The sequence below is a fragment of the Trichosporon asahii genome (assembly GCF_000293215.1).
Source record: "Trichosporon asahii var. asahii CBS 2479 unplaced genomic scaffold scaffold00050, whole genome shotgun sequence".
NCBI classification, from domain to species: domain Eukaryota; kingdom Fungi; phylum Basidiomycota; class Tremellomycetes; order Trichosporonales; family Trichosporonaceae; genus Trichosporon; species Trichosporon asahii.
Window position 1 is genome coordinate 1,248,005 of NW_014040874.1, and position 22,135 is coordinate 1,270,139.

Below are 22,135 nucleotides of genomic sequence, written 5' to 3' on the forward strand. Positions count from 1 at the left end.
AGATCAACCCGTGCGAATGCTCGGGCGGCGAGGCGACTGCAGTCGCAAAGTTGACAGGTCGGGTGTGTCCGCGCCTTGCTTGGCTGACCTCTGGCTTGATGAGGACGTGGGCGACTGGTAGGAAGGTGGCTTGGCTGGCTCCTTGCCCCTGGCGGCCGCACCAGCGGACACAGGTCCGGTTGCCTGCTGTCGGCGCTCGCCCAGGGGCAGCCGCGCCTGCGCAGAGTCGGACCGTGACGGGGTAACGCGGGTGCTGGGCTTCGTCGACCGACGTGACGGAACCGCGGGGGACTGCGTGGTGGAGCACTTGCGTGCTTTGCCACTGGAGCCGGCAGACGGAGTGGCGACCGCGGGGGTCTGACGCCGTTCCCCCAAGGGTGAACGCGGCCGCTGCGAACCCTTGGTGTGGGAATGGGAGAGATGACCCGGAGTTGTGACGAGGGTGCTCGTCGCCTTGGATTGCGCCGACTTCTCATGCACCTGCGCCCCCCCAGCCGGAGGACCAATGGCCGCAGCCGTGCCGATGTCAACCGCGGACACGTCGGTCGCGCCGTCCTCCTCGTCCTCGTCCTCGTCCTCGTCCTCGCTCTGCTCCGCCACGGCCGAGAGAGTGTCTTTCTCTCGCATTTCGACGCTGCCCGTCTCCGCCGAGTCAGGCTCGTCCCGCTCGATCAGCTCATACTCCTCCACCTCCCCCTTGTAGTTTACCCAGATCACCTCCATAGGCCCGGTGGGATCGTTCGGGTCGATTGATGTCCATGCCCGCAGAGGCAGCGTCTCCGGTCTCGGGATGTACTTGTCCACCCATGACCTGTCGTAAGGCTCGCACTCCGGTGGATAGGTGCCTCGACTGTCCAGATTAGACACCCAGACACTAGCCATAGCGCTACGCAAGAACGGTTGAATAATGCTAAAGTTCGCAAACTGCTCGAGCTGCGGCGAGTTGGGAAACACGTCCTCAACAATCGCGTAGCACTGTTGTCAGCTGTGAAACATTCGACACAAGCAGGAAACGCACGAGATCGTAGTGCAAACTCGATAAGGACGTCTACGCGCTTGAGCCATGTGTCAGCATCGGGCGACAAAGTGCTCATTTGGGAACAAGTTTTGCGGATGAAAGAGTTGCTGTTTGCATTAGCAGAGTCACACACACAAGGACATGTCATGTCATTGTTCTCCAGGTCATGCGCTCATGGGACCGTTGGCGAACTGGTTGATACGCACAGCTCATCGGCTTTATCAAACACGGCAAGAGCGAAGTCGGGCACACACCCCGAGCTCGCCAAGGTCTTCGGTCTCGATGGCCAGATCCCAAGCCAAGCTGCAGTCGCGTGCAGCGTAATTAACTCTCAATCCGTCTTCCCAGTCCTCGAATTGGGGCCAACCGAAAACAACACTGCTCCAGTCGGACCGAGGAAACATCATCATGTGGGAGGGAAACTTGGAGGGTCGTTCGGGCATGCTGAATGCGATGATCGTGAAGGGTGCTGCCGGGGTGGAAAGAACTGGGGTCGGTGAACGTGACTGAGAGGGGAGATGATGATTGAAGTCGGGCGATGGAGCAAAAACAAGTGTGGTGCAAGTATAATGTTGATGCTAGCAATGGCGGCGTGATGTTTGTTTACGCACGTTTAGTGGAACGCCACCTTGCGCTAAACGGTTATCGTCGTGCCTTGGTGCTAGGGACAGGCACGGCTGACTTTTTTTTTGTTTTCGGGATGAGTGTACACCACGGAGTCATCGATTAGGCTGCAATGTCGGCTGTTGCATCTCGTCAGCCATCGGCCGACTGGCGATTAGATGACTAACCACGCAAGATGAGTTACATGCTTGAGCTGATGTCGGCCTCTGCCTTTGGCGTACTCACCTTTTCTTAACTTCATATCATCACTCACCGATCTACCACAACAATGGCGACATCCACCTCTCGAACGCGTTGGACGGTAGGAAGACCAGACTCAAACACCGCTGACGACAGGCCGACACACCAGTATCAACATTTCTCAGTACTTACCGTCAAGAGAAGCTCTACCCTTGGGATAGCACTACTTATGATGCCACCAAAACTCGCACGGAGAAAGCCAAGCCCGTTGTGGCAAGCGCTCTTCGAGCGATAGGCAAACGCAAGGATGGATTTACGCATAGTGTTCGCATGCGCCCGGGAAACCCACAACTATTTGCCCAGGGCTATCAAACGCTACTCGAGGACATGGGCGATGCTACCCTCGGGGAGCGGGGTGCTATGCTGGCCAACGAACTCTCCCACCCTCCATTCACATTCAAATACGAGAGCGAGCTCGAAACCTGGTTTATGAAGCAGTTCAATGCTCTCATGGACCACATCATGGCGATGTGGGAGCGCCCAGGTCAGAGCATCTGCCCGCCAATCTCCTGGAAGCAACAGAATATGGAGTATCGGCACTACTCGGGAGACTTGCGTCAGGCGATGATGGATATATCGATCCGCGTCGAGGACGAAGTATTGACCTCAGGCGAGCTCAAGCACGGCTTGCGCTTGACCCAATCTCACTTCGACGCTCTTGACAATCTTCGAAAGAGGGATGTAGCGTTGTGGGTTCGACCATATAACCCGGGCGTTGACTCCAAAACCCATATGGGAACTGACGGCAAGCGTCTGCCCGCTACCAAACTGCAAACCAATTTCTATCACTGCGGCTTGGTGACTCCAACGCAGAGGAGCGCTGTCGTAGGGGAGGTTTGGACACTCGATCCTTCTCGCGCTTCGAAAGATATTACAAACGCTGCAGACGACAGCGAGGAGTGCAAGTTTTGGTTTGCAGATGGCCACGATCAACGAGCGGGAGACTACCGTTCGAACTCGCGCGATGGGGACGTTTCCAACGCGTGGCCCGAGGCTCAGCCCTTTGGAAACTGCTGCTTTGCAATTGATAACCGAAACCCCCTGCTACGGTTGGTTGTCGCGCTCAGAACGGGGGTCGACTTGGAACGGCGACCGCTGGGTAGCTACTGTGCTTGACCCTCACGGCACCATCGACCTGAAACCAGGAGCAAAGCCAAAGCCCCCGCAAATCTTCTGGGGACAGAGTCTTGGCCTCAAGCAACATGGTCCCCAAATGAGCAGCAGCAACGTACCAGACAGCGGTAGAGCATCGGGACCGACCATGTCTGGCAAGCGACACATGAAGTCGACCATTTCGAGTCGTCGAAAAGCGACCACCAGTCGGCTGCATGAAGACGCTGATCTCGACGCCGTCACGGAGGAGATGCGGATCATGGCGGTGGGGCAGAGGATGGAGAGCAAAGCTTCAGCGGTCCTTGACATCTTCACTCAGCCTTCACCGGACAGTGAGGCCATGCAGTCTTCGCCTGTCGACGAGCCGCCATCGTTTCTTGCCCAACTGCTCGGCGACGCATACCTCGCCCACAAGACCAACTCGAGGAGCGTCGAGAGTTGGCCATCGGCGACCCAACCTGTGAAGCCGACCCCTGGACCAGCTCGCCCACCGGGCGATCCATCCCTCCGCACCTCTACCGGAACGCCTTCGCGCGCGCCCTCGCGCAGAACCGTCGGGGCCAGCACCGCGTCCAGCACCGCGTCCAGCACCGCGACCAGCACTGCGACCAGCACCGCGAGCAGGAAGATGGTCACCAAGGCGAGCAGCAAGGCGGCCAGTGTTGTGGGTACAAGAACTGCTCCTGTTAAGCCTGAGCGGCCCGCGCGCGGGGCGAAGTCTCAGGACAAAGGCAAGGAGCGAGTCGGGGATGTGAACGGGAACGGGAGGGCGCCGTCAACTGCGCCGCCGAGACCGTCGCCCGGAGCTCGAGCGCGAGCGAGGAGCGAGCGGACAGGACAAACAGTAGACACGAAAGGGGGCGCAGTGCCTCCGCATGCATGAACATGAGCACCATCCTTGGTGCAGGCCTGGTCCGCGCCGCGAGTGCAATCTTGATGGTGTTTAGAGTGTCAGTGATAAGCGTAAGCCCTGGTCAGTCCCCTCTGCAAAACCAAAAGTACATGATCGCGCGAGCTCTGCGCCTACATCTCCATCCAGATATCGTCCCGACCGGCGCGCTTACGTACCGGCGTCTCGGCCGCTGCGGCCGCATCGCCCGCCTCGTCCTTGGCGGGGTCGGAGCCGGCATCCGCGCGCTCCTTCATCGACTCCCACCACGAGACGCGGAGACGGTCTGGGCGGTGGCGCCAGCCGAACTGTTCGTCAGCACTGCTCCTGGTTCCGCTCGTTGCTCGCTCTCTGTCACTTTCCCCATCCCTCCCATGTCGTCCCATGCCGCCCTTGCGTCTCTTGTGCCAGCAGCAGGATCAAGACAGAGGGCAGCAATGACATGACTTGAGTGAAGGAAAGTGGTGGACTCGCTGCGCTCGCCTTGTCTCTGAACTCACCTTGACAAGTCCCCAGATGATGCCCGTTCCGATACCCATACCCAGACTCGGGGCCGCGAACCACGCCATACTCGTCCCGAGCGCGCCGAGCACAGTCGTTCCGACCACAGCCACAGTGGCGCCGATAGCGGCGTACTTGGCCACCCGGAACATGCGGCGGATCATGTACTTGATCACATATCTGTTGTCAGCGTGCTGTCCACGGGCTTAGAAGCCTTGGTTGTAAGGTGTCGACTGATGATCGCCGAGGAGATGATGGAGGGATGGGGTGTAGCACCGCCACTGCGGCAGTGTGCGCCAGAGTGTGCCGGCGTGCGCCAGATCGACGGCGTGCGATAGGCCAAGGACGTGCTCTGATCGAAGCCACCGTCCCTGTCGCGCGAGGCCGAGGAGGCAGCCTCGCCGTCACGACTAGGTTGGCGCCCGGTGACATTTCTTCGTACCTCCACTGGACACTGACATCCCATGCAATACTCACCGACACGTTGTCAGCAGACCCCTCGTCGCGACGCTTTTCGGCTGGACGGCCGCATTCTTCCCGTGGAGAAGGTACGCTGCGTTCGTCTTGACGGCTGCGAGCTTGGTGTTGCCCGCGCCTGCTGTTCCGCCGGGGACGTTGGGGGGCGGGGCGTGTGTCTCGGCCATGGTGGTGGTGAGGGATTAAACGATCTCGGGGGTCCGGGGGGGTCGGGCACCGGTGATCGCGCTGTTTTATTGATCTCTGTGAGTGAAATAATAAACAAATAATGTCTCTCGCCGGGTAGATGGATGCATGGTTGGTTGTCACCAGCTGAAGGGGTGAAAAGTATGAGGTCATACAACGTGGGATATCCCCGTTGTACAGAGAGAAAAGTGAATGCAGATCCGGAACGGGGAAGAGGGTTTGGGTGCAATTGGGTGGGTGATTGATTTGGGATAGGGTGAATGGTGCCGAACGCGGGCGTGTGTGTGTGTGTGTGAGAGAGAGAGAGAGAGCGGGGGATGTGCAGGGTGCAAGTGCGGGACCAAGCCAAGCCCAGGCAATTTCCAGCTCAGGTCCACCAGTCCACCGTAGCGAGACACGGGGGACACACTTCCTACCGACTGCTCACCGATCAAATCTTGGGCCGGCCCGCTGCTGCTGGCTACACTTTGCAAACTCGCAACCCGCGTTTGCTTTCCTCCCACACCACCAACCATGGCGAGCAAACGACCCTTCCAGATCCTCGCCATGCCGCTCGTGCGCATCCCCCACGGCCCCCTCAAGGCCGCCACGGCGGCTGCTCCCAAGGCTGCTGCCGCTGCCCCCTCCACCAACACCGCCGGCAGCACCTCGGCCACTCCCTCCGACACCGACAAGGTCGGCCAGGTCTCCTCCCCAGACGACAGCAAGAAGGAGGCCCCGCTGACGCTGTACCTGACGCAGCAGCCGAGTGTCGGTGCGAATGACGAGAAGCCGCCCATCTACCAGCGCGCACTCGACAAGGCGGTCGAGCAGTGGGACAAGCTCGGCGAGAAGCCCAAGGGATCCTGGATGCGCTACTTCCACACCAAGGGAGAGTCGCTCATGGACAAGATCGAGTTTGAGGAGTGGGCCCTCAAGAACGTCAAGGAGGGCCAGGGAGTCAAGTTTGACAAGGACGGCGTGCCGGATAAGAAGATCAAGGTGAGTTGGAGGTGTCGCAGGGGCTCGGTGCTCGGGGTCGGAGCTGGGACTCTTGAGCCCAAAAGCTCTGAACATTGACTCGGGCTGCCTCAAATACGTTTAGGAGTTGGGAGCGCTGGCCCGCTCGTTGCCGCTCGTTCCGCTAGCAGCATCGCTAACGCCAGATTCCCCTCTACCGACCCACCGTCGCGAGCCTCGGCCTGCCCCCGCTCCTGCCGAAGCTTCACCGTTCCCTCCTCCACCGCATCCCCTACCACAAGAAGATGATGAAGCGGTGTTTGATCCTGTAAGCTACCTTTCTCTCCCCATAGCTAACCCCAGTTCGCCCCTGACATGGCCATTCGCGATTATCCCAATCATCCCCAACTTCCCGCTCTTCTACGTCCTCTGGCGCGCCTGGTCGCACTACAGGGCCTGGCGGGGCGCGACGTACCTTGACCAGCTGTTAAAGGCGGGCATGATCGTGGAGGAGCCCAGCCCGGAGCTGAACAAGTTCTACGAGGCGACGCCGCGCATCATGGCCAAGACGCGCGCAAAGGTCGAGGAGGACCGCAAGGCGCGCGCCGAGAAGGCAAAGGAGGAGAACGCCCACATCGACCATGACAAGGAGACGCCGCAGCAGCGCCGCGAGCTCATCGCCGAGCAGGAACGCAGCGACCGTCCCGAGGTCCAGTACGACGGCATGATGCTCACGCATGCCCAGATTCCGGACCTGGAGCGGGCATTTAAGTTGAGTCATGGCGATGGAAACGATATTGGCCGCGCGGTTGAGCAGGCCGACGAGCGCGCTCGCAAGGCGCTCGAGCAGCTCAAGGTGAAGGCGTAGAGCGGAAGTTTTGGCGTAGACAGACGCCCCGATAGACAGTGTATACCCCAGGTCCTTCCTGATGGACTAGCGAAACGTAGACAAGGCAAACATCACTCAGCCCTCCATAGACTACATACTTAAAAGCGTAGACCTCTGCCCCCCTCGGTCTGCGCAGATCGTGGGATCCCCATCCGCCGTTGTGCGATGGCTCATATATGCAATGCATCGATCTACAGTAGCGTCTAGAGCGCACTCCTCGTGCGCCTGATAATCTCTCCGCTCGCACACCCTCCGGGTGCCCTGCCGCTGCTCCCTCCGGTCGCTGCTCAGTAGGGCTTGTACCTCCTTCCCTTCTTGAGCTCGGCGACTTTCTGCCGGTCCTGCTCGAACTTGCGGCGCATCTCAGCGAGCTCCTTTTTCTTCCTGTCCTGGGCCTGGAACTTGTAAAAGTCCTTGAGCTCGCCGGCGCCCGAGTTCTTCTTCTTCTTCGGCTTGTCCGCGTCGGCAAAGCTCGCGACTGCGACACCGGCGCCGTCCGCTCCCCTTCCGGCGGTACGACCGTAGCGTCCACTGCGGAGGACGACAGTGAAGCCGTCCGCGTCGACGACGGCGCCGGCACCCTGCGCCTTGGCCTTCGACGTGAGGAGGAGGGAGTGGAGGTGGTCGTACCGCTCCATCGCACTGTCGGCGTGCGCCTTCGCCAGCGCAAGTTTCGGTCGGAGGGCAGCGTACTGCGCCTCGTAGCGCGAGAGACCGGTGGGGATGTCGGGGGTGTAGGTGATCGTTCCGGTATGCTTCATGACACGGGGAACCGAGACGGCGTCGAGGAAGGTGATCGTGGCTGTCGTGCGCCCGCTGGGGTGCAGCGCCTCGACACTCTCCGGCAACGGCGTGACCTCGGGAACACTGGCGGGAATGGCCTGCAGCCTCCGTCTCCGCCTGCGTTTAGGCTGCTCGGTGCCCACAAACGTCCATCCGTCCTCGTCCACTTGCGGCGCGGCAGGCGCCTCCTCCGGCTCAGAGTCCGATGCCTCGTCGTCGCTCAGCTCCAGCACCGCGCTCTCCATCGCGCTCTTTCCTGCACCCTTGCCGAACTGAATCGACTCGATCACACCAAACCGCGAGAAGACGGCGCGCGCCGAGGCATCTCCAAAGTCGACGGGGAGGTTGGATACGAAGAGCTCCCGATCAGAGGAGTCCGAGGACGACGTCTGCGGGCGCACGTAGAGGTAGTGCGCCGGTTGTGAGGAAGACGCCTGGATCGAGAGTGGAAGGAAGTCACCGCCGTACGTCGCGGCAAACGACGAGGAAGACGCCTTCTGCTTGCCGGCCTTGCCCATCGTGTGATTAGGTCGTAAGGGATGTTGGAGGAAGACGGCTGAAGCTAATCGCGTGGATTGACGAGATGTCGATCGATCGAGATGCGGATACCACCGAGCTTGATTAATTGCTGTACCCAGAATCTAGAATCTGAAAGGGTCGATGCTGAAGGGTACGATTGTGTTTACAATGTGCAGCAGTGGATGCAGCAGTTCAGCCTGGCGCGATCAACATTTTGCGAGCGGCGGTGGAGGTGACTTCTCCAATTCCTGGGTCACGTGCACTGGATCGGCACTGTACCTGACACTCCAGCTCCAGGCTCGGTGGAGACGTCGAGGAAGACGTCACAAGCGATTTCTCTCCTCCGACTTCATCATCATTCTCCGCCGCCTCCGTCACCCCAGCCTATCTACTCTCTGCACGATGCCCGTCATCTTTGTCCGCTTGCATTCCGCCCACCACGGACCTCATCATTCAAGACGTAACGAGGCACACATGTCCCATTAGCCGCTGCACGTGTGCGCCAGTCCTCGCCAGCCTCGTCGGCTCAGAGCCTAGGTTTTCCCCAAGTTTGCGAGGTTTGCAGTGGGCCCAGGGGACCGTGTCGGCATTCACTTCCTGCAGAAGCCCTTTAGACCCAACGTTCTGGATCGCCGCAATCGCGCCGCTCGCCTACTCCACTCGTCACGGCCGTTCCTCTTCATCTAAGCGTCGGTCGGCGGCCGTACTTCGCTATACTTGGCCTTCCTCGCCTTCCTCCTTTTGCTGCCTATCGTCTACCCCAACACCTCCTCCTCGCTGACCGCAACCTTGTTGACCAGCGTTCAGAGGCGATCTGGTTCCTTCTCGTTATATGAGCAATCAGTTCACTACCGGCACTGGCATGGAGACCTTGTGCTTCGCTGTCTTGACCTTGGACCAGGTGGACTCGGCGCTCAGCAGGGACGAGGAATGCGTGGTCACCTCCACTCCGTCTCCCTCAGGATACGCCATTCACTCATTCTGTCCTCGTCATCGAGTACTGCGAGCATCGCGGTCGCAGGGCCAGGTGACTCTGCCTCGGCGACTTGGAGCGGTTCGGCCGCCTCCGTACCTTGATGCTCGACCCTCGGGCCCCCGCCGCCGCATGTTCCTTCATTATGTCCCTCTCATCCTCCACATCCCTCTCAACGTCAGATCTTCAGCGATTCGGCCGCTTCACCGTCACTCCGGCGAACCGGGGATTCCTCTGGCAGTTCCTGGGAGCAGGGACCGACGTCGCACAGGGTCGTCGTGAAATCTAGAAAACTGGACCGGCGGCAGCAGCAAGGGTGACTTTGCCAGTTCAGCAGCCCTTGCAATACCAGCGAGCCGAGCGCTCAGGTTGTGCTGCCGAGGCCGTCAGTGAAGCTGACGAACGACGCTGCCATGACGTTTGGATCATGCCGCCAAGAGCGCTGAGGCCCTCAGCGCTCATGTCATGCTGAGGCTCAGCTTGCCATCCTCTTCGGCGATGATGAATTCTTGACCGCTGACATAGCTGGCTTGCTACACCTGGGGCTCACTGACCAAGAGCTAGGTACAGAACAAGTGGCGACGTTACGCCGATGTTCTCCCAGATGGCCCTGCTCCAAGACCTTCGACCCCCAAGCCCTCGCAGTCCTCGACACCACCGCTCCGATGCCAGCTTGGTGCATGATATATAATGGAGGCTGCGGCGTTAATGAGCCGCCCCGTAATACTTCAGCCTAGCAGTTCATCAACAGCATGATTAGACTGCTTCCACTGTTGCTCAGCGCTTCGAGCGCTGTAGCGCAGAACCAGGCAGACAACCAGAATTCCAATGCGGTCCAGCAGGGAACCGACGCCGCGGCGAGCGCCGGCAATGCGGCCACCTCGGCTGCCGGCGCCCAGGCTTCCAGCGCCGAGGCCCAGGCGGCCAGCGCCACTTCGAATGCTCAAGATGCGCAGCAGACCGCCTCCGCTGCTTCCGCGACAGCCTCTTCGGCCGAACAGAGCGCCTCTGTCCAGTCACAGGATGCGCAGGCTTCCGGAGCCAGCCTCTCCTCCCAGGAGTCCGCTGTCATGAGCTCCGCTGCCTCTCAAGCGACCGAATCGGCTCAGGCCAGCGCCACCCCGACCGGCAACCAGGCACAACCGACCGAGGGAGGCAATGGCGGAGTCGTCGGTGGTGGTGCCGGTGCTAGCTCCGCCTCCGCCAGCTCCGCAGCCTCCGGCGCCATGCAATCCCTCAGCTCGGCTTCCCAGAGTGTCGGGAGTGCCTCCGCTTCGGCGAGCTCCGCTGCCTCTGGTGCCGCACAGTCTCTCAGCTCTGCATCGGCCAGCGCCGCGGGCCAGACTCCGTCTGCCTCTGCCACGGGTGGAGGTGGTGGAGGCGGCGTCGTCGGTGGAGGCACCGGAGGCGGCAGCGGCGGTGGTAGCAACAGCAACAACACCAACCCTTACGTCCCCGCCGTGCCCCAGGTCGACGACCCCAACAAGGTTATTCCTGGCCAGGACAACCCGCCCGACAAGCAGTGGTGGTGCGCCGACGGTCAAAATGTCACCTACTGTGCCGACAAGCTTCTGCAGGACGTGCAGCTCAGCGGGATCTTCCCCGATTCCAAGATCTTCGTCGACAAGCCGACCAAGGGCTCCGCTCAGCAGATCTTCAACGACTTTTACAACCTGGGCAACGACCCTAGCCAGCAACAGAACCAAGGCCAGCAGCAAGGCCAGGCTCCGCCGCCCCAATCCTCATCCGGCGGCAACGACCAGGGCCAGAGGCGGAAGCGCCAGCAGCAGCAGCAGGGCCAGACTCAGCAGCAGGGCCAGACTCAGCAGCAGGGTCAGACTCAGCAGCAAGGCCAGACCCAGTCGCAGAACCAGACCCAGCCGCAGAACCAGACCCAACCGCAGGACACAACTGGCCCCGGCTCTGTTGCCAACAACAATCTGAAGGTCGGACAGATCGCCAACTTTGTCAAGTCCAACTTCGGCCCCGAAGGCGTCGAGTTCGAGCCGGCGGACCTTGAAGACTTCGAGGAAAACCCCGATTCGTTTAACAACATCAAGGAACCCGTGTACAAGGGCTTCGCGAAGGTTGTCAATGAGCATTGGAAAGACCTTGCGATGAAGCATAACGAGTCAAACCAGTGCGGCGACGGCAACGACAATGACGACTGCTCGAGCTCGCTTGTTCCTCTCAACAACACCGTCATTGTCCCTGGCGACAGGTACCGTGAGGCGTACTACTGGGACAGCTACTGGATCCAGCAGGGCCTCGTCCGCTCCGGCCTTCACGAAACCGCAAAGGACCAGATCGAGAACATGATGGAGGAGATTGAGAAGTTCGGCTTCATCCCCAACGGTGGCAGGAAGTACTACCTGAACCGCTCTCAGCCCCCCGTCTTCACTCAGATGGTCGCCGACTACGTCCGCGACACCGGCGACAAGGAGATCCTCGGCCGTGCCCTTCCCCTCATCGAGCAGGAGCTCGACTGGTGGCAGAAGTGGCGCACGATCCAGGTCACTTCGCCCTGGACAAACAAGAGCCACACAGTCGCGCACTACAGTGCGCCTAACAACGCTCCCCGCCCCGAGGCGTATATTCCCGACTACGAACTGGTGGAGGGCAACCGCAACCTGAACAAGAGCGCCAAGAATGAGCTCTACGCTGAGCTCACCTCTGGCTCCGAGTCCGGTGTTGACTTCTCGTCCCGCTGGCTCATGCACCCCAAGACTCTGAACGACACCCTCGGTATGGGTGGTGCCAACAGCACCACCGGTGGCGGTGCGGCTGCCAACAACACGGCTGCCAGAATGAACGCCACCATGGCCAAGGTCGAAGACCAGCTCCAGTCGCTCAACGTCCGCGCCATCGTCCCTGTCGACCTCAACGCGCTTCTCGCCGGAGACCACAGGCTTGTTGCCGAGCTCTACAGGCAGTACGACCAGCACCTGTCCCAGAACAGTACCGGTAACGGCAACGACAACAACGAAGGCGAAAACTCTGGTGACAACGGCGATCAGTCCGGTGGTGGTGGTGCTGTTGGTGGTGGAAACACTGGCGATCAGGGCCAGCAGGGCGGCGACCAGAGTGGTGGAGACAACTCTGGCGACAACTCTGGTGACCAGGGCTCTGCCACTCCTTCTGCTACTCCCTCTGGTACTGAGTCCTCCGGCGCTCAGCCCTCTGGCACCGAGTCTTCTGGCACTCAGCCTTCCGCCGCCCAGACCTCTGGTGACAACTCTGGTGCCGAAGGTGACCAGTCCGACCAGAACTCTGGCTCTCAGTCGTCCGACGCTCAGCAGCCCTCTGCCTCTGCCACTCCTTCTGGTGCTCAGCCCTCCGAGGCTCAGTCCTCCGGTGCTCAGCCCTCCGAAGCTCAACCTTCTGGTGCTCAGCCCTCCGGTGACAACTCTGGTGCCCAGGGTGACCAGTCTGACCAGAATTCTGGTTCTCAACCCTCGGGCTCCCAGTCCGCTGCCCCTCAGCCGTCTGCCTCGCAGGCTGGTGGTGACAACAGCAACGACGGCAACAACGACCAGAACCAAGGCGACAACTCTGGCGCTCAAGGCGACCAGAACGACCAGAACTCGGGCAACCAGGGAGGTGGTGGCCAGCGCCGCAGCTGGCTTGCACGCCGCTTCGACCGCTTCTACCGCATCTTCAGCCGCCAGAACGACGGCGCTCAGGGTGACGGCAACGACGGTAATGACCAAAACAGCGGTGCCCAGGGTGATGGCAACGATCAGCAGCAACAGGGTGGTGACCAGCAGCAGCAGGGCGGTGACCAGCAGCAGCAGGGTGGCGACCAGCAGCAGCAGGGTGGCGACCAGCAGCAGCAGGGTGGCCAGATCTTCGGTCCTTCGGACTCTCAGCAGGACGACCTCAGCAAGGTCAAGAACGAGACAATCCGCGGCAAGGTCGAGTACCACCAGCAGCTGGCTCAGAACTACACTCAGGCTGTCCTCGACCTCAACTGGGACGAGAGCAAGGCTTTCTTCTACGACTTCAACACGACCTCGAACAACCGCTCCTCCGCCTTTACTCCTGCCGGCTACTTCCCTCTGTGGCAGAACATCACGCCTTCGTCCATGAACGAGACCACTGCCCAGAAGATTGCCTCAGGTACTTTCCACGTCCTCAACAGGTACCCCGGTGCGCCCATCCCCGCCTCGCTCGTTGAGACCGGTCTCCGCTGGGACTTCCCCAACGTTCACCCGCCTCACGTTTGGGCTGCTATCCAGGCCTTTGAGAACCTCGCCAAGCGCTACCCTAACGCTGGTGTCGCCGGCCCGAACATGACCGAGATTGTCTTCGGTCAGGTTGCCCCCGGTCAACTCGGCATTCTCGAGGCCAGACTCCCCGCTGTCCCTGCTCAGAACAGCACGGCCTCCAACAGTTCCTCTTCGACCAACAGTTCATCGTCGACCAACAGCTCGTCCACGGCTCAACTTCCTTGGCCCAAGGCCCTTGCCGCCGACATTGCTGAGCGCTACCTCCAGGCTTCCTTCTGCGCATGGTACCACACTGGTGGCAAGATCGCTGGCGTTCTCGACCAGCTGCCCATGACGCAGCTGAACAAGACTGGAGAGTACAAGGGCGCGAACGGCACCGTTCCCGCTAGCCTGAACGCTACCGGTGCCGAGTCCTCGGACCCTGTCGGACGCTGGGCTGACGCCGGCTCCGCGTGGGCCAACGGCGTCATCATCTGGGCTGTGACCGAGTATGGTGACCACCTCAAGCGCCCCGTGTGCCCCGGTATCGAGATCAAGTGGGTCCAGCAGAACGGCACCAACAGCCAGAACGGCACCAACACCGGCGGTCAGGGTCAAAACCAGGGCCAGCAAGGCGGAAACAACAGCGGCGGCGGCGTCGTGGGCGGCGGTAACACTGGCGGCAGCGGCCAGAGCCAGTCGGCCACGCCTAGCGCTACGCCCAGCACTCCTCAGGAGCAGGCTTCCTCGGCTGCAACCTCTGCTGAGCAGCAGGCGACTTCGGCTTCGCAGTCCGCCTCGTCTGTCCAGAACAGCGCCGCCAGCGAGGCGTCTTCCGCGACCTCGGCGGCTACTTCTGCCGTACAGGAAGCCACCTCGGCTGCCACGTCTGCTTCCTCTGCCGTCCAGTCCCAGAACCAGGCTCAGTCCGCGACCTCCGCTGCCAGCTCGATCGTTCAGTCCGCCACCTCTGCCGCTGCCGCCCAGTCGTCCACCGGCAACGCTGGCAACAATGACCAGAACCAGGGCGGCAACTCTGGTGCCCAGGGTGACCAGAATGACCAGAACTCTGGCAATCAGGACCAGGGCAACAACAACCAGGGCGGTGGTGGCCAGGGCGGCGACAACACCGGCGCTCAGGGCGACCAGAACGACCAGAACAGCGGCGGCGGCGGCGGCCAGTAGGCCGATCGTTCATCAGTCCGTAGCTAAATCGATTCAACAATTATAATAATTGAAAGTATGGTAAACACGCGAAATAGTTGTCAGATGAATGTATGAAGCGTCTCTCTGCCAGCAACGTGTCGATACCACACGTTCCCTGCGTGAAGAGTCTGCAACACGTAATTACACTTCTCGTAAGCATCAGCAGCGCTAGTATTCAGTAATGCATGCAGATCACTCAAATGTCGATCTTCCCTGTACATCTTGAAGGGCGTTCTCGCCAGGTCGGGGCCGGGCCGGCCGGGGGATCGGCGGCCGCAACTTGGCCTTGATTGGCGGGGAGCAGAGTCCGGGTCGCCAGCCTTCGGTCCAGCCGACGTTCAGCCTGCACTTCCTTCATAGTGGCCGGGGTTCAAGTAAAGGTGGCTGTGGTTGGGGCGCACATGCATTGGGTGGTTCAGACCACGACTCATATCTGTTCCGAATGCTCGATCCGAGCTAATTGCAGACGAAGAGCGATTGGCCAAGATGGAGGTAGTGGGCAAGTGCGGTGGCGGAGGTACGCTCCAGTGAGTGAGTAAATGCCACGAGGCTGTCGCTGGCTTTCATGGCTTTGACGGCTTTGACGGCTTTGATGGCTTTGACGACTGCAGGCTTGGTGGTGACACTGGCGTAGAAGGACACCGCAGCCCCTAACAGTCAAAGCCCGGTACACTGCACGTTCGAGTGTCGGCTCAAGGCCTGCTGGCTGACACGGGCGTCTCCATGGCAACTGTGACTGCTATCACCGCAGCACCACTTGAGTCCAGGGGTTGACCAGGCCAGGCCTAAGCGACCAGTTCAAACCCCGCGAGTCCGAGCTCACTACGAAGAATCTAACTCGGAACACCGAGATACCAGCCATGCAGTCCCCAGAGGCGTGCCGCATTACTCATCTCGGCGTCCATTTCGCGGTGTGCGAGGTGTTCCGAGACCATTTCGGTCATTTCTTATCGCCCCCAGCCAAAGTCTTACCTCAGCTCTCAGGGTTTCTAGGTCTTCCAGGGCTCAGAGCAACCGCATCAGTAATAACCTCCCGGCAGCACCCGAGTGAGATCTTTGCGATTTGTAGAGCTGCACGTGGTGCACGTGAAGATCCCTGAGAAAGAGTCGGTAACTTGTGTGGCACCGGCGTCTGCGATTCGGATTGCTGACTATGTTCGGAGTCGTGGTGGTGACGAGATTCGGACTGGCGATGGTCCGGCTACGATGGCACTCTTGTGGCCGCGGACGCAAGCTCGGATCGACGTTGTTGCGAGCAGGGCTCGGCAGCGACCGGAGATCGACATGTTCGTCGACGCAGTGTTCTGCGTCGTTCCAAGACGCTGCAATGGATATATAAGCAGACTGTTGGGTGTCGGGGAGGAGCATCAGACAGCAGTCAAACCTACGACAACCTTCAACAACCGCTATATACGACCAAGCACACCTAGCCAACAATGTTCGCCAACGTGTTCGTCTCTTCCCTCCGCGCCTCGGCCAAGGTGGCTCCTCGTGCCGTGCCCATCGCTCGCGCCATCCCCCGCGCTTTCCCTGCCACGCGCAGCTTCTCCACCACCGTTGCTCGCCGCAACGCGACCGCTACCAAGAAGGAGCTCGACAACCAGGTTCGTCGTGGCTTCGACGAGATCATCCCCTTCCTTAAGCGTGAGTCCAATCTGAAAGGTAGTGGAATCACCACGCTGACTCTTCATAGGTGTTCCCGTCGACGTCTACCCGCTCGTCGCCTTCGTGTCCTTCGTGTGCTGCCTCGGCGTCTTCTTCATGGGCAAGCACCTCATGGTTGACAAGAACCTCCGCCTCCAGCCCGCCCAGGCTTACAAGTACGACAACGCCCAGCGCATGCGCAACATGGGCGCGTCCTCTGAGGAGGAGGAGGAGTAGACCCTAGCAAACACATCTCCTTAACCATCCCAACCACAAAACGACCATCAAACACTGCATATACTCGTTCCACACTCACATTTCATTTCCCCTTATCCACCAAAAATCAATCAAAACAGTCGCCTTCCACTGCACTACCCCACAGCCTTTGCATAGTTCCATTTGACCCATAGTTCTCGATAGCATGTATGAGTGTACAGTAAGCCGCACTTCCCTGTCACTGACGGAGCAACAGAACTGCATGCAAAGGGAACAACAACAAGTCTAGATATCTAGTTCAGCTGGATAATGCCGGGGCTCTGAGCGGCGAACTGGACCGCCATCTCGCAAGCCCCCAAGTCGGCGCGGAAGAGCTCATACAGCGCCGCGCCCCTCTCAGCGTCATCGGCAAGGAGCGAGCGGTGCCGCTCGCGGATGAGCTTCGTGTGATCCCACTCCCAACTCTTTGGAAGCTCAGTGCCGATCAAAGCACACTCAACAGCGTGCACCATCGCAGGCGCCATGTCGACAGACTCGACCTGGGATCCGTCAGCACACCTCCACTTGAGTGCCACCTGCACCGGCCGACACCGGCCGTCGACTTACGTTCAGGTATCGCACCGCGACGTTCGACACGGGCAGGCGCGTGGGAGCACGCGGAGGCCAGTGCATGAAGGGGACGTCTCGGTCGCGCATGTAGCGTGGTTCTTCACCAAGGAACAGCTGCTGTTAGCACAAATCAGAGGGTGTGCCTCACTTTCTCGAGCTCCCTTGAGTCCCACTGGCGATGGGAAGGCGTGTCACGGAGGTAGAGGCACAATTCGCCATGGGTGAAACTCCAAGCTCCCCACTCGTCCCCGGCCCGAAGTAGACCTGCCTCCATGCCATTCTCGGTGTAGGGGAGACGGCGCAGGATGTCGCTGACCAGATCAGGAGTATAAATCTCGCGACCACGGAGAGCTTCGACCACCTCAGCCAGCGGGGGACGGGGCCGGCGGTCCTCGGCCAGAATGTTGGCTGTGCAGAAGTGTGGCGCCTTTGCGTCGGCATCCGGTGCGCCGAGATCGTACTGCTCCCACAAACTGAGAAGGGTTGGGAGCACAGTGAACCACGCGGATTCGAACACCTCACCCTCCCCTCGGTGCAAGGCTTCCGCAATTTCGCCGTGCGAGTGCGCCTCAATGTCGGAAGCCTTCACAAAGACTCCTGTGCCCGTCACTCCGGGACTGTCGAGGACGACAAAGTTGAGTCGCGACGTGGCGAAGAATCCGTCACTGCTGTGAATCCGCCAGGTACATGTGCGTCCGACGGCTGCGCATCGCAGACAAGGCGGAGCGCCGACGATCCCCCACCCCTGCTTAGGAACATATATGTTACCGAACACGGAGGGGACATCTTCATGGCTGCAGGCGACGCACGGCTCAGGTCCAAGCTGATTCACGAGTCGCGCATCGTCTTCATTCGGTGCGTAGGGGATGAGGAATGGGACACGGCCGTCGCCGGGTCGGAGGAGGATTGAATCCTCGCCGGGGAAGTGAGCGAATCGCGTGGCGCCGGGAGGCGAGGAGAACACAGTGACGACGGAAATGGCAGGTTTCTGGGGGCGGGGAGGAGATGGGGTCTCGGGAGTAGGTGTGCGGCTGCTGTGAGGGGAAGTCATGAACTCCTGTCGTCGCTCAGGCGTCGGGGAACCACTAGGCAGAGGTACGGGAACGGAATGAGCGGTTCTCAGGAGTGACAGGCTGGCTGATGGCGGGTAGAGAGGTAACTCGACGATCGGGACTAACACCTCGGTTGAGAGATTGGAGTGGCGGGAGATGACGAGAAGGCTCAGCGGTACCCCGAGGCAGCACCGGCGTGCGCGGGGCGACAGACGCTTCAACCTCCATCGCATCGTCATCTGTCTCCTCACTGTGGCTCACGTGCTCCAAGGGCCTGACAGGCGTGTAGCCGGGGGCCCTGAGGATTACGCGCGGAAGTGGCGTCGGGGTCGGTGTCGCACCTGGCGTCGCGTCTGGTGTCAAAGCGTGTGTCCCAGCCTGGCTCGGTGGGGTTGCCGAGAAGACAGACATCGAAGCCTGGGAGCCCGAGGGCGTATGGTTCGGTGGCGTCGGCAGACCAGACCGCTTGGCCAACTTCCTGTCAACGTTGCAATACCCCTGTTTCGTGAGTTCAACTACAAGGGGAGTCGGGTCGAGCGAGCGGGTGCACTTAAGCTTGGAGTGGGAGCAGCCTTTGCAGCATGCGCTTGAAGTGCCCCGGCTGTAGATGCACGGCCAGCGGGCATGCTTGCACCGGTCGCAGTAGAGCTCTGGCGGAAGAATGTTGAAGTCCCCCGAAGACAGCCAAATGGCCTATAGGGTGTCAGCCGAGGTCGAGGACAAAACTCACCATCAGATCTGACTTTTGCTTGTCGCGTTTGTTCGTCTTAGCCCATCCGTCCGCGTTGCTGATGGGCTCGCCGAGCTTGTCCCACCGGTACGGCTTGGCGCGGAAACGGGGGCTGTCGACGTCCGGGCTCACGGCTCTCTCTTTGCCCTTGCCCTTGCTCTTCTTCGCTTTCGGCATTGCGGAGTTGCTTGGCGTTTGTCGTTGGGTAGAGATCAATCGGCAGGATAGCTACATAGCTTATATGCCTAGAGCACTGCACACGATGACCTGTTCCTCGACCCGTCACAATGCTGTAACATGTTCGCTGATGCAGCTCCTAGTTCCCCACTCTCATGGAGCCGCACAAGCAGATGCTCACAGCCAGAAACGACAATGTAGGGGTTCGCACCGCTCCGTAAGCCCGATGGGTGGACAAGGCTGGCCGGATCAGGCGATGACGGGCGCGGAGAAGCGAGAGATCTGCCCTCAACGGCGGGGGCAGGAATGGGATTCCTCACCGCTCACGTGTACAGCATCATTACTGCCTTGCCTTTGTTCTGGTCTCATCGTGTGACGAACGCATTGTCCTCGGCCGTGTGTGCCACAAACAATCAATATTCTGAGAGACAGAACATGGGCGTTGACGCGGAGAGCAATCAGCTACATGTCTTCGGACGTTCTCGTGGTGTAGTGGTTATCATACTCTCTTAGGGTGATCTAACATCTTGAGCTTTGCCTCCAACTGTTCTTTGAACAGCGATTGGGAGTGGCCCCGGGTTCAAATCCCGGCGAGGACCTTTTTTGCTCTCTTTATGCTCCCCACTCCCAGATCTGTCCGTAGGTGCAAGAAAAGTGAAGATTGGGTCAGTGTAGACTGAGAAAATGACGATTGAAGTTGGCCGTCGAGTGGCGGTGGAGGTGGCCAAGGGCGCTAAGAAGTTCGAATCTCGGTGAATCTAGGCTTCACGTGACTCGGGGCAAATGTTGCCGCCCGCTACTTGCCCTTCGACAATTTCGAGACCCGATCGGTGATCATCGTCTCCGAGTCTCCTTAACGACCACCACACGCTACCATGCTCGCCCAGAAGGCTCTGCGAGTGACGCGCTGCAGCTGCGGCGTCCTGCGTTCGACCCGCGCTTTCTCGACAGAGGTGCCCTCCGAGTCCTCGAGCTCCACCGCCCCCTCCGCCCCTTCAACCTCCCAAGCGTCGACCTCTGATCTCGACACTCTGTGGGAGCGCGTGATCCGCACACCGTAAGATCCTCTGATGAACGTGTGAGCTAACCTAAGTGCGGCAGCGCTGAACGATGCTCCGCCGACACCGACACAATCCTCGCGCCGACCGCCGCAGAAGAAGTTCGGGCGACGATCAGGCCCGACGCACGCTGAGAAGGCGCGGTTCAACGACAGTCTCCGGCGGATATTCCAGGACCTCGAGCGGAGCCATTTCGGGCCGAGCAAGGTGACGGCGTCGTGGGAGGCGATGACGCGCATGCCCGCGGTGCGATTGAGGAAGGAGGACGACTCGCGGGAGCTGAACGCAGCGATCGACGCTCTCGTTGAGGACCTGGCGGCGCAGCGGACGCCGGCCGACGTGCTCGCGTGGGCGGAGGACAACGTCTTCAAGCCTGAGGAGAGCAGCCCTGAGCCGATGCCGAGTGCCGTTGCCCTCCACGGGAGCCAGAGCTCTGGCCCCACCTGGCCCAAGACGTACCCGAAGGCTCTTGGAGCGCTGATCTCGCATCTCCGCCAGCTGGACGCGCCGCACCTCGCCCTCGCCATGTTCGAGCATGCGCGCAACCTGGGTGTTGAGAGCTACATCGCCGGTTGCCAGACGAGTGCGTACAACGAGCTCATCCGCGTGCGCTGGGAGTGCTTCCGTGACCTGAAGGGCGTGTTCCAGGCCGTCAAGGAGATGGAGGGTGCCGCCGTTGCTTGGGACAGGTTCACGAACCGTGTCGTCGAGGACGTCGTGCAGCAGGTCGGTGCCGAGATGCTCGAGAAGCCGGATGCGTGGGGACCGGACGCCTACGAGATGCTCGCCGGGCTCGAGAAGAGTATCGCCCTCGACCACAAGATTGAGCAGCAGGTCTTCGAGCGCGGCACATTCTTCCGCGAGCGGGAGCGCGTGCGCACGTACGGCAACCACCGCGATCGCGAGTATGAGCACGGTGGTCGCGAGTACGAGCACAGTGGCGAGCAGTTCAACTTTGGCCGCGAGCGTGGACGCCGCGATGACTTCGGAGACTACTAGACACAGCACGGCGACACCGCCCCGCCCACAATAACCCTCATATAACAATCATAGCCCCGCATGCACTACTTCACTTTTGTTCAGGCATTATAGGCGCATCGTGCGTGCATATTGTACAACAGAAGCTACAGTCTAAAATCCACCCGCTTACTCTGCCGCGGCGGCCATGCGCGCTTGCGAGTTCTTGAACAACTCCTCCTGCAGCGCCTCGAGCTGCTCGTTCGTCATGCCGTTCGTGTCCGGCTGGTTGCGCTGGCGGTCCTGGCTTGTCAGCTACCACGGGGAATAACGGCTACACACCTTTTGGCTCTGCTTGAACTCGGCGTGGCTGTCCTCTGTATCGGGGATGAACGATTCGAAGCCGAGTTGCTGCTGTCAGCTTGAGGGTCTCAACTCCCAGCTGAGATGCAAGCTTCGCTCCAACACCACTCTGTCGATCGTCGCCAACCCACCTTCAGAGCCTCAATGACGTGTTCGGGCGAGATCGTCTTCTTGCTGCTCTCCTCGCACACTGTGTTGCTCTGAGCGGAGATGAGCTTGATCCATTCTGTCACGTCAGCTTTGGAAACTTCTTGCAGAGCTTTTTGTGAAGGAGCGGTAACCATCCTTGCACAGCGGAGTGGACGCAGACGATCCGGAGGCATCGTATACTGTCAATTCCGCTCCAAGCGTGTGGATGGCTGCAAGTGGAGCTGCTTTTGATTGACTCACCGACACAGCAGTCAACGATGATCTCCTTCGTGTCCTTGGCACAGCTCAGGTCCTCAGGCAGCATCTCTGTTCTGTCAGCTATCACCAAGTTTCCTTAGCGTACCAGAGATGAGCTTGAAGACGGTCGCCTTGGGGAGGGTATGCTCGTCATCCCCTCCGAATCCCTCGCGGTCAGACATGGTGCGGTGGTTGTTGTTCGATTATGCAGAGTGCGTGTGCGTGTGTTGGTTGGACCGGTAAAGTCTGGGTGTTGTCTGGGTGGGCTGTGTGGGGGTGGGGTATCTGAGATGACAGCCGATGGAATGAATGGACGATGTGGTGTTGTGACAATGGTCATGTGTTTAGCCTCGAGCGGCAAAAGCTAAATACATGCA

At 60.2% G+C, this 22,135-nt stretch overlaps 10 protein-coding genes and 1 non-coding gene across 11 annotated transcripts; 6 read left to right on the top strand and 5 right to left on the bottom strand.

The window, feature by feature from the left end:
- Positions 1 to 3: 3 nt before the first annotated feature.
- A1Q1_01654 (uncharacterized protein) lies at positions 4 to 1,461 on the bottom strand (the record flags this gene model as incomplete). The annotated part of the gene is made up of 3 exons (XM_014324693.1): positions 4 to 975; positions 1,019 to 1,048; positions 1,273 to 1,461. The coding sequence occupies 3 exons, from the start codon at positions 1,459 to 1,461 to the stop codon at positions 4 to 6; spliced, it is 1,191 nt and encodes a 396-aa protein (XP_014180168.1).
- A 449-nt stretch (positions 1,462 to 1,910) lies between these two features.
- On the top strand, positions 1,911 to 3,878 carry A1Q1_01655 (uncharacterized protein; the record flags this gene model as incomplete). Its single annotated transcript, XM_014324694.1, has 3 exons — positions 1,911 to 1,943; positions 2,027 to 2,716; positions 2,769 to 3,878. 3 exons carry the CDS (start codon positions 1,911 to 1,913, stop codon positions 3,876 to 3,878), a joined length of 1,833 nt encoding a protein of 610 aa, XP_014180169.1.
- Positions 3,879 to 4,018: 140 nt separating this feature from the next.
- A1Q1_01656 (uncharacterized protein) lies at positions 4,019 to 5,029 on the bottom strand (the record flags this gene model as incomplete). The annotated part of the gene is made up of 3 exons (XM_014324695.1): positions 4,019 to 4,285; positions 4,385 to 4,565; positions 4,863 to 5,029. The coding sequence occupies 3 exons, from the start codon at positions 5,027 to 5,029 to the stop codon at positions 4,019 to 4,021; spliced, it is 615 nt and encodes a 204-aa protein (XP_014180170.1).
- Positions 5,030 to 5,561: 532 nt separating this feature from the next.
- A1Q1_01657 (uncharacterized protein) lies at positions 5,562 to 6,855 on the top strand (the record flags this gene model as incomplete). Its single annotated transcript, XM_014324696.1, has 2 exons — positions 5,562 to 6,029; positions 6,133 to 6,855. 2 exons carry the CDS (start codon positions 5,562 to 5,564, stop codon positions 6,853 to 6,855), a joined length of 1,191 nt encoding a protein of 396 aa, XP_014180171.1.
- Positions 6,856 to 7,163: 308 nt separating this feature from the next.
- Positions 7,164 to 8,177, bottom strand: A1Q1_01658 (uncharacterized protein; the record flags this gene model as incomplete). The annotated part of the gene is made up of 1 exon (XM_014324697.1): positions 7,164 to 8,177. The coding sequence occupies one exon, from the start codon at positions 8,175 to 8,177 to the stop codon at positions 7,164 to 7,166; it is 1,014 nt and encodes a 337-aa protein (XP_014180172.1).
- Positions 8,178 to 9,903: 1,726 nt separating this feature from the next.
- Positions 9,904 to 14,544, top strand: A1Q1_01659 (uncharacterized protein; the record flags this gene model as incomplete). The annotated part of the gene is made up of 1 exon (XM_014324698.1): positions 9,904 to 14,544. One exon carries the CDS (start codon positions 9,904 to 9,906, stop codon positions 14,542 to 14,544), a length of 4,641 nt encoding a protein of 1,546 aa, XP_014180173.1.
- Positions 14,545 to 16,001: 1,457 nt separating this feature from the next.
- A1Q1_01660 (uncharacterized protein) lies at positions 16,002 to 16,446 on the top strand (the record flags this gene model as incomplete). The annotated part of the gene is made up of 2 exons (XM_014324699.1): positions 16,002 to 16,209; positions 16,259 to 16,446. The coding sequence occupies 2 exons, from the start codon at positions 16,002 to 16,004 to the stop codon at positions 16,444 to 16,446; spliced, it is 396 nt and encodes a 131-aa protein (XP_014180174.1).
- A 272-nt stretch (positions 16,447 to 16,718) lies between these two features.
- On the bottom strand, positions 16,719 to 18,993 carry A1Q1_01661 (uncharacterized protein; the record flags this gene model as incomplete). Its single annotated transcript, XM_014324700.1, has 4 exons — positions 16,719 to 16,964; positions 17,183 to 18,068; positions 18,121 to 18,641; positions 18,817 to 18,993. The coding sequence occupies 4 exons, from the start codon at positions 18,991 to 18,993 to the stop codon at positions 16,719 to 16,721; spliced, it is 1,830 nt and encodes a 609-aa protein (XP_014180175.1).
- Positions 18,994 to 19,471: 478 nt separating this feature from the next.
- On the top strand, positions 19,472 to 19,592 carry A1Q1_t353. The gene has a single exon. It is a non-coding gene; the product is annotated as a tRNA-Pro (tRNA).
- Positions 19,593 to 19,868: 276 nt separating this feature from the next.
- Positions 19,869 to 21,050, top strand: A1Q1_01662 (uncharacterized protein; the record flags this gene model as incomplete). The annotated part of the gene is made up of 2 exons (XM_014324701.1): positions 19,869 to 20,026; positions 20,087 to 21,050. 2 exons carry the CDS (start codon positions 19,869 to 19,871, stop codon positions 21,048 to 21,050), a joined length of 1,122 nt encoding a protein of 373 aa, XP_014180176.1.
- A 147-nt stretch (positions 21,051 to 21,197) lies between these two features.
- On the bottom strand, positions 21,198 to 21,940 carry A1Q1_01663 (uncharacterized protein; the record flags this gene model as incomplete). Its single annotated transcript, XM_014324702.1, has 5 exons — positions 21,198 to 21,302; positions 21,351 to 21,422; positions 21,503 to 21,597; positions 21,762 to 21,827; positions 21,865 to 21,940. The coding sequence occupies 5 exons, from the start codon at positions 21,938 to 21,940 to the stop codon at positions 21,198 to 21,200; spliced, it is 414 nt and encodes a 137-aa protein (XP_014180177.1).
- Between the last annotated feature and the right edge of the window lie 195 nt (positions 21,941 to 22,135).